This window comes from Mus pahari, chromosome 7 (genome assembly GCF_900095145.1).
Source record: "Mus pahari chromosome 7, PAHARI_EIJ_v1.1, whole genome shotgun sequence".
NCBI lineage: Eukaryota > Metazoa > Chordata > Mammalia > Rodentia > Muridae > Mus > Mus pahari.
This window is the reverse complement of record NC_034596.1, coordinates 97,557,708-97,567,510: the sequence shown is the minus strand read 5'-3', so window position 1 is coordinate 97,567,510 and position 9,803 is coordinate 97,557,708. Positions and strand designations below refer to the sequence as shown.

The 9,803-nt window shown below is 53.7% G+C and overlaps 1 protein-coding gene across 2 annotated transcripts in view; it reads left to right on the top strand.

Moving 5' to 3' along the window:
- Asb2 (ankyrin repeat and SOCS box containing 2) overlaps positions 1–9,803 on the top strand; it is a 37,939-nt gene that overhangs the window by 14,596 nt on the left and 13,540 nt on the right. For both annotated transcript variants that reach the window (XM_021202150.1, XM_029540817.1), the window contains exons 3-5: positions 5,907–6,011; positions 8,108–8,274; positions 9,081–9,236. In XM_021202150.1, the coding sequence (XP_021057809.1) occupies positions 5,907–6,011; positions 8,108–8,274; positions 9,081–9,236 (428 nt within the window). The remainder of the gene's footprint in view (positions 1–5,906; positions 6,012–8,107; positions 8,275–9,080; positions 9,237–9,803) is intronic.

Sequence of the window (9,803 nt, the reverse complement as noted above, 5' to 3'; positions counted from 1 at the left end):
CACACACACACACACCACACACACACACTACACACACACACACCACACACACACACACACACACACACACACACACACTAATGTTTATGTCTTGTCAAGCTTTTTAAAATCACGTGTATTTCACATCCACCGCAGCTACATTCTGAGTGTTTATCGCCTGCATGTGGCCAATGGCTCCCAGGTGGGGCACGACTGATCTAGGGACACCGTCTTTGCAGGGGCAGAAGGGCGCTTAACATTCGCTCTTCAGGCGCTTTGGGGAAGAAACATACATCATGAAGATGCTTTTGCTGCCCTCAGTCAAGGCTGGGTGCTGGAGGTGGGGTGCAAGGGGGATGGTAAGTTGCTGAAACAGGTGGGATCTATGTGACCATGGGCCATGGGCCTCAAATCTCTGTGTCCTTAGCAGCCAGTGACCCCTATGTGACCTTGACCTCGGGAAAGTCTCCCACTCCCTCAGAAGGTCTGCTTCCTTGTCTAACAACTTTAATGTCCAGGTTTTGCAAAGGTGAGCCGCAGCAGAAGCAAGTCTTAGGTGGGAAGTGAACCATTTCAGCCCTGTCCCCGGGTTGACAACCATCAATGCTTACACCGAGACACACTGTTCCTTGCTAATATCGGTTAACCTGTATCCAACGGGCTGGGCCAAGGCCTGGGCACCCTGTTCTGAGAGGCCCCTTCCACAGGGATGTCGGGCAGGTTCCTTGAGCAGTGGAGAAGAGAGCAAGGCCTTCAAGTTCCTAAGATAGCTAGCCCTGACCACATCCCACTGGGGCCTCAGAAACCCTAGGGTGCAGGGACCTGGCTCATCTGGTTCCTGTTTTGGCTGGTTCGGCTGAAGTCAAACGCAGGTTCCTCTTTCTCAGGAGAGGACCAGATAGAGACGGATGGGACTGTTACAGGAGCCACACATCACTGAGAGCCTGCAGCCTTCTCTGAAACTCAGGAGCCCCTCCTGGGGCCAGGCAGTCTGTAGGTTCTGCTGATTCTGCAGAAAGGCTTCCTCTTGCTCTCCCCCACTTGAACCGGGCTTTAGCCTCATTACATTGCCCTCCCTCCCCCCCGCAGAGGTCTAGGATCCCTGAGACTCATGACCAGAACTGGAAGTTAGAAAGTGTACAGGACCCAAGAGCCCGCACATCTCCATCTTTGGGTATTACAATATTATCAAGCAGGCTCCAGAACATCAGACAGGCTCCAGGGAGCTCCTTGTCATCCTTTGGGTCTCAGGTTAGCCATCCCTTTCTCAGTGAATCCTGCCCTAACCCTTTATTCTCTGTCCTGGTGGCTCCTGCATGGATGGCCCTGGATGTCACCTCTAAGCCTTATTTGCCTGCTTCTGCCAGGGACTTGTGACATTCATTCAGGCTCTCAAATGCCTGCTCTGCTTTCTGAAGCCTAGTCCTCCCCATATGGCACAGGCCACTCATGAACAAGTGCATGGGTGGATAGAAGGACAAAGGGTCATGAGAAGGAAGGTGGCTTTGGTGGATCAAGTGTTTTCTGTGTCGTTTACTGCATGTGCAATGACTTCAGGTTAGATATCCCATCCTGACCTAACGGGTCCTTACTGTCCCTTCCCAAAGTGGGATAGCTGAAGCTGCTCATCTCAAAATGCCTCCTCCTCCTCCTCCTCCTCCTCCTCCTCCTCCTCTTCCTCTTCTCTTCTTCCTCCTCCTCTTTCTCCTCTTCCTCTCCTCCTCTTCTGGTGCTGGGGATGGAACCCAAGCCCTAGCTTGGCAAGAACTGCTGTACACCCTCAGATACCCTCCCCCCTGTGTAGTCTTCTAGCAAAAATCCAGTGAAGCAGGATGGAGCCTTCCCTACACTCTGCAGCCTGCATTCACTCCTCCTGTTCCCTAGGTGAGGGGTTCCTGGGGCCCCAACCTCATGACTGCCTCAGTTTCATTGAGCAGCTTCTGTGTCAGGCTAGGAGAGTCTCCTGAGAGCTTCCCAGTGACAGGACTTCTTGGGGACTAGGGGACACTGTTCACTTGTGCCTCAGTGCCTTTGTTACTGTAGGTACCTAATGAATATTTTTAGGCAAATAAACACTTCAAAGCCAAGAACACACTTTGGGGATGCACTTTGTCATTGTCTTCAAAATGGAGCACAGAGTCCTAAAGAAGGAAGCCATAGGAGGACCCCTTATAATGCACAAAGTCTCTTCTTAGGGCCACCTCCCCGTGAAGGGACAAAGTACAACAGTCATGAAAGTCTCTTGCCAAGCCTGGGCCAGAGAGTTCCCAAGAGGCCTACCTCGCTTCCTATCCAGTGGGGACCTTGGATCCATATGTGCCCCCCCCCCCAACCAAGAGATCCTGAGGTTATTATGGAGAGGCAACTCGAGCTGACCTTCAAAGCCATCAAACGCCTGCATTTTACTAAAGGTTGCTCTTCTCAGATGACCAAGGAGGGAACCATTAACCTGGGCTTGCTTGGGATGGATGCACGGCTGCAGATACCTCCAGTCAAACCACAGCTCATGCTGGATCCATCCTGCCCAGCACCCACCCATTTTGCAGCCTGAAGAAGGCCAAGGCTGAGGGTGCATGGAAACCCTGCAGGGCAGGCTCCGTAGTGGAGCTTGCTGTGTTCCGGGGAGGAGCGGAGAAACCCTACCTGGATCTCACTTAGGTCATAACCTGTAAGCCACATCCCACGGAAGCATTCTCCTCTCCAATGACTCAGCCCAGTGGTTAGCTCTGCTGGGAATTCCCCTGCCGCAGCCAGCAGAGGGGAAGTGGGGGCCTTCTGCTTTGGTTTGAAAGTACAAAAGTCCCTCGGCTTCCCAGCCAGCCTGAGACTCAGAGCTTGGGTACTGTGAGCAGCCACACAGCTGACCCCCAGACCAAGGTCACGTAACCCAAGTTCAGGGCTCCTAGAACAAGTTCTCTTGCTGTGGTCTCAACCCCTTCCTGCAGCTCTGTGGGTGTGTGGCCTTGTCACGCACCTGTGGCCTCTGAGCAGTTAAGATAGGTCACAATACTTGACCCAGAAGTCCGCAGCCCCGGCCCTTGACACCAGGCTCTTCATTCTGCTGGAATGGGGACGGACGACACACCCCTGCTGCCTTGGAAGGTGGCAGGAGGGTGCTCGGAAGGGCTCTGAGAAATGTGTCTTGCACACTGGTGACCTGTGACCCAACCGTGACCTTGCATTACATCAGCCTTAGCACCTCACCTCAGTTTCAACCCTTGCTGGCGGCACTTCACATTTTAGCTGAAGGTGGCAGTTTGTTTGTTTGTTTGTTTTACCTGTGTATCATCTTGCTGAAACATTTGAATGGCAGCAAAAAGACTAGAGGCCACGTGGATTGGGAATCCCAGGGCTTCATGGAGAGCCCAGACCTGCCGACTACAGAGGTAGCCTGGCTGAAGCTGCTTTCCTAGGGCCAAGAGGCAAGAGGGGAGCATGGGGCACGTGCAGACAGGCCAGGGGAGACAGGTGGGGCAATTCTTATCTTGGGTGATGGCTCTTGGATCTGTGTCACATTGATTTTCTTCAGCCACATAGACAGTGATGTACACCTCCCCCTTCTTGCCTGGGTTGGTTCTGACCCTACTTTGCAAGTAAAGAGACAGAGGCACAAAGTCGGGGAAGAGTCTGTATCTAAAGGCACAAAACCAGTGTGGGGGTCATGGAGCAGAAGGGAGGGTGAGCAGGCGAGAAGCCAGGCCCTGAAGGAGGGGGAGACTTAGGCGCTGTCTGACTCTCAGCCTTGAGAGACCTGCCATGTGGGACCCTGAGCTGTGCCCACTCTCGGCCTGCTCGTCTGTGAAAGGCAGCAATATTAATGCCCACCTTAATAAGAACAGAAGGAAAGCACTGACTGGGTGCATCAGTGCCTTACACAGCTGGGAGATGTGTATGGAAGGGTGTGACGAGTTGGGAGACAGGAAGACTCAAGACATGGAGGACAAGGGTGGCCAGGCCTCAGCCTGTTTTGAATTATGCCTCCTCTTCACTTCTCTCTTGAGGGCCTCAACTGTGCACCACAGCTCCACAGAGTCTGAGGCCCCAGCCTGCCCTGCCTTACAAGGCCAGGATCCTCCCCCAAGGTCCTCTTTACAGCACCTGGACACCATGGGGTGCCAGCCTCAGAATGAAACCCTAGACTCCACAGACAGTGCCCCGCCTCCCTCTCTGGGCATCGAGGAGAGAGTGCTGGGTATTCAGATTGACCTGCTAGGAGATGATAAGGGATGGAGTCTATTGTTCCTGCATCCCCAGACAAGAGCAGAGGGGACTGACTGCCCCATCTCCATCAGGCCTTCTGGTAGAGTGAGATTGAGGCTCAGTGTAATGAAAGCAAAATGAAACCCTGGCTTGAGTCAAGTCCTTTCTCTGTGGTAGCTGACTTTCTTCTTTCACTAAGGCCCGAGGGACAAGGCTTAAAGGAGAAAGGATTTATCCAGGCCAATGGTCCCAGAGGCATCAGTCCACTGCCAGTAGCCCATTGGTACAGGCCCAAGGTTCAGCAGAGCATCGTGGCAGTGGAAATTTGTGGCATAGGAGGCTGCTTGCTCACAGTAGCTAGGAAGCAGTGAAGGAGAGGGAAAGGGGCCAAGGACCTGTTCCTCTGTTTCCACCGCCTCCCTACAATGTCATCCATCCTCTTGTCATTTCTGTTGCTACGATAAAAATACTCTGTAAAAATGCAGCTTGGTAGGAAAAGGGTTCACTCCAGCCTACAATCCCCGGTTCTAGTTCATCCCCAGGGGGACAGTCACAGCATCAGGATCCCCAAACATCTGGTTACCTCACAATGGCTGGCAGTGTAGAGTAGAGAGAAACGAATGCATCTGCATGTTTGCTTGTGCTCAGCTCGATTCCGCTACTCTTGCCTGGGGATTGGTGCCACCCACAGTAGACCTGGTCTTCACAGATAAGTATGATTTAAGAGAGCACCCACAGACATGCCCAGAGGGCCAACCTAAGTTAGCCAATCGAATTGAGATTCTCTTCCCAGCTGATTCCAGGCTGGGTCAAGTTGACATTAAAGCTACCCTTCACACTATCCAATTTTGAAGTACTAAGTGGATCAGAATCCAAGGCTGAGAACAGAGCCTTCTTGATCCCTGTCACTTCCCCAAGACACACCATAGCACGCTACTGAACTGGGACAAGCCTTCAATATGTGAGCCTTTGAGGTACACTGTGCTCCACAAGACAGCTAAGCATTTCACACTGGTGCTTGAGACAGGAGCTGCTCTCTTCCCACTACACAGGTAGGAGAAGTGAAACCCATGGAAAATGAGCTTGCCTGCAGGTCACACGAGTGGCAGTGTCTGGGTTTAACCTTCCTTACACACCCTTTCGCTGCACCCTCTAGAATACTGGGTCCCAAGAGGGCTATGGGGTGCACAGGCCTCGGAAGCGAAGCCAGCCAGGTGAGATGGAGGGTCCACATATCTTGGCTTCTCAGACTGGCTCTTCTGTTCCCTTGCTTGTCCAGGAATCTCTTCTCCAGCCCCACTGAGGTCCCCCCCCCCCCNCCATGGCCTTTCATCCTGACGCCTGCCACCGAGCCACTGCTTCTCACATCCTCCCTGGTGAAGAATGTCACCTTGCTTCATATCTGCACCCTTGTGGTTGGCTGGGGAGGGGGGCGGTGGGGGCGGGGGTGAGGTTAACCTCATTGTTGTCTTATATGGTCATTTAAATCTCCAAGGGCTTCCTCCAAGGGCCAAAAATAATCCAGAGACACAGCAGCTGTGTCCAGCACACAGAGAGGACCCGGCCATCTGCTTTGGTTCAGAGCCCTGTGTCTGTCTGTCACTTAGACTCTTCCTCCCGGCTCGCGGCTCGCCCTCCGCCTCCATCCTCCTTACCGGCTCCAGCATGACCCGCTTCTCCTACACAGAGTACTTTTCTCTGTTTCACTCTGGCTCTGCACCTTCCAGGTCCCCCTCGTCTCCTGAGAGCCCACCGGCCCGCGCACCCCTGGGCCTGTTCCAGGGGGTCATGCAGAAGTATAGCAGCAACCTGTTCAAGACCTCCCAGATGGCGTAAGTGATCGGGCCCCCCACCTGGCCCCAAGACCACCCAGCTCACACCTCCAGCTGAGGCAGCAGGGAGAGGGGCAGGTTTGCAGCCCTAGATCTCCATCCTGCTGTGTCTAAATTCTAGATTCTAGGGCTCCTACTGAACTAGGCACAGGGACCACAGCCTGATGACTGCTAGGGGTGGCATTCAGGCTGTGCTTGGGTCTGACCCCTCAGATATTCTCGGAGACTGTGACCCTGCTGCTGGAGGAGTTCCGTGGGTCTCTGAATCTGGGGAGGGAGAGGTTCAAAGGACTGGTGTGTGTGTGTGTGTGTGTGTGTGTGTGTGTGTGTGTGTGTGTGTGTGTGTGTTGGGGTAGCTGGGGAGTTGGCTTCCACTCCTATTCATCCCTGTCTTGTGTCTCCCCATGCCACCTCCAGGGGTTCATCTATGCACATCTAAATCCCCACCCACAACATTTCATTTAAGGGCCAGGTGCCAAAGCCCAGAACTAATCAATTAACCGGGGCCAAAGGACAGGGTTCTCCATGGGGTACGGAGCTGATGGGATATTTGTACCCCCCTCCTGGCTCTGACTCAGAGTGGCCCTAAAAGCAGTTTAAAAAATGGGGGCCCTTTGCTGGCACCTCATTTCTGTGTGGCAGAGAGGAGGAGACAGCTGGCCAGTCCTCACTCTCAGCCTTCCCAAGCCCTATGGCCACCAGGTTGTCCTTGGGGCTTTGGAGTTGAGAAAAAAAGAAAGTCCCAATTCTAATCTCAGTACAACCACCTACCCGAGAGTGTCTGCCATGGAAGGACTGCCCCCCACCCCCCAGCCTCCCTTCTCTGCAAGGCAGGCTTGGGGAGACAAAGGCCCTGTGCTTCTAGTCCTTGGTGGTTTAACATGCCTGGCAGCCTCTCCCTCTTTGGGGTGGGAACTTTGTCTGGGCTCACGGAGAAGCTGTTAGTGTGTGTGATGCTGAGGGCCCCAGGATCTGTGAGCCCCAGCTAGGGAGACCCACTCTGACTGGTGGGTCCGGACAGCAAGTATTACATAGTGGGAACCTCCCCTCACCAAGGCCAAGGGATCAGCCAGCCCATCCCCGCACACACTTCAGCAGTGGCCACATACCCCATGGGCCCCTCCCTGAGACTGGTGGGGCTTGGTCCTGCTGCTCCTGAGTGGCTCTCAAGCAGGTGGCTATGATGGTGTTGATGGGCCTTCAGGATCTAGCTGGTCAGTCGATTGTCCTTGTTGGGTCTCTGGCTTCACCCCGTATCTACTACTAATAACCCGGAGGCTGAGGCGCAGGAGGAAGTGTCGCATGCTGGAGGAAGCAGCTGGGAGCGTTTGGGGGCTGGTCCTAGAGATTCCCCCTAAACCCATCCTAGTTCCTGATCCCAGGATCCTAGACAGTCATGGTCCCTACTGACTTGGTAGCAGGGGACAAAGGGAAAAAGATTGCAGAGAACAGACAGACGAGTAAATAAATGGATAAATGAAAAAAAAAAATCACCTTCAATGAGCCAGACAAAGATGCCCCCCACTGTGGCCTTGAAATCTTTTGACATTTAGAAATTTTAAACTGTGAAGGATTCTAATTTATTAATCCTTCAAGTCTTGTCATTTTGCAGCAGCTGGGAGTAGGGATAATGGATTCGATGGGGAGATGGGGAGACAGGAAGGCTGGGGTAACAGGGAAGGGGGGGAACCTTGGTGGGTCCTTGCCTTTGGGAGCTTTTGCTAGCATTCAGCCCCGTAGGTAGCTGTGTGTGGTACAAATCAGAGGGCCCTCCTCTGGGAAGGTCCCTAGTTACTGTAGATTCTTCTGCAGTTCCTAGCTAGTGTTAGCAATCTGTGCCGAGTCTCCCTGGTAGGAACAGTCTTGGTGTCACTTTAGCTTCAGCCACAGAAAGTCTCGGGCCTGCTGGGCTCCCACCCTAATTCACTTGTGTCCAGTGAGCTAGAGGGCACAAGGGCTAAGCCCAGAACAAGCTGAAATACGCAAGAAGGAAAGGACCCCAGAGCAGACGCTGGCATCTGCCCTCCAGCAGGACCCAGGCCACCCGGCCCTGCCTCTGCCTGCAGCTGAGAACTGGCTGCTGCTTGCTCTCACAGGGCTATGGACCCCGTGCTGAAGGCCATCAAGGAAGGGAATGAAGAGGCCTTGAAGGGCATGATCCAGGATGGGAAAAATCTTGCAGAGCCCAACAAGGAGGGCTGGCTGCCGCTACACGAGGCTGCCTACTATGGCCAGCTGGGCTGCCTGAAAGTCTTGCAGCAAGGTGAGGACCAGCAGGGCACAGGGCTCTCTCTCTTGGTGAAGAGGGCAGGCCATGTAATGGTCGCCACAAACACAGCTAAAATCACTGTGTTGCGGTGGGGTTGGGTGGAGTGGGGTGGAGTGGGGTGGAGAATGGGGTTAGGGGTAGGGGTGGGGTGGACAGGCCTCTCCCTGTTCCTGCCCCTGCCTCTTGCTGCCGTCTCTCCATGCCTCTCAGCCAGCAGAACCTAATTCCTAGAAAAAGAACGAGGGAAGAGCTAAGTCCTGGGACAGCCACTGCTAGTTTGTTCCAGAATGTTCCAGGGGCTGATTTGGTGTGGAAAGGCTCAGGCACAACTGTGCCTGTGAAATGCCAAGGCTGTTCCCACCAAGTGTGGGACCCTGGGCTAGTTCTGTCTCATCTCCGAATTCCATCTCTCTATTAGGCCAGATTAGGATTAATCATACCAAGAGGCAGGTGCTGCTCTGGCCATTGAATAGTCCCAACTCCCACCAAGCACACCTGGAGGAAAAGTTACACGAGATATGGCCATTCTAGCAGTGACTAAGAGGACAAAGGAAAAACAGACACTTTAGATCTGGGGGCTCAACCTGGGAAGGCTTCCCAGAGGAAGTGGCATCTAGTTGCATACCTATTGCCAAGAACCCAAGTAGGCCACAGGGGATGAAATGAAGATAGTCTGGGCTTAACAGAATTCAGAGGAAACAGTTCCATCCCATCCTTAGAACTTCAAGGAAGTTGGAACACGCGCTTTGGTAGAGTGGTACCTTGCATCACAGATTTTCTGGTCTCCTCCCCTCCCCCAGCCTACCCAGGGACCATTGACCAACGCACACTGCAGGAAGAGACAGCATTATACCTGGCCACATGCAGAGAACACCTGGATTGCCTCCTGTCGCTGCTCCAGGCGGGGGCAGAGCCTGACATCTCTAACAAATCCAGGGAGACTCCACTTTACAAAGGTAAGTCCCTAGGCAGGGCTTCCCACGGGCCAGGAAATCCAGAAGTAAAGTGAGCAGCTTTCAGTTGCTCCCGTGAATGCCCAGCTCTGAGGGGTCCACTGTGCAGAGGGTAGAACCCCTCCAAGATGCATGGAGCATGCTAATTAGACCTTGCGTTTACACATGGGATCATCCAACATTTCCCACAGGTCAACATGCTGGGGTGGGGGGAGGGGGTGTCACTGAAGCCTTAAGTTGAAAAGATGGGGCACATGTCTGTGGCTTACATCAAGCATGGGCACACACTCAGACTACAAGCATGCAGGGTTTGGCAAGGGGCTGGGTGGGAATGTGTGGAGGGGGTGTTCACAGAGGGATGCCTGGGCTGAACCCCAACAGGAAGGGATCTACCAGCTGGCCAAGCTTCTGCAACAGCAAAGGCCAGCCGGTAGGAGAAGGGGTGCATACCTCTGCCATGTTTGTGTAAGCAAAAGCCTCCTGGCTACCTCAGCACTAGTTCAAAGGTGTGCACTGGCTGCAACAGCCAGGTCCAGTGTCTGTGGGCAGATCACCCGTCACAATAGCTGG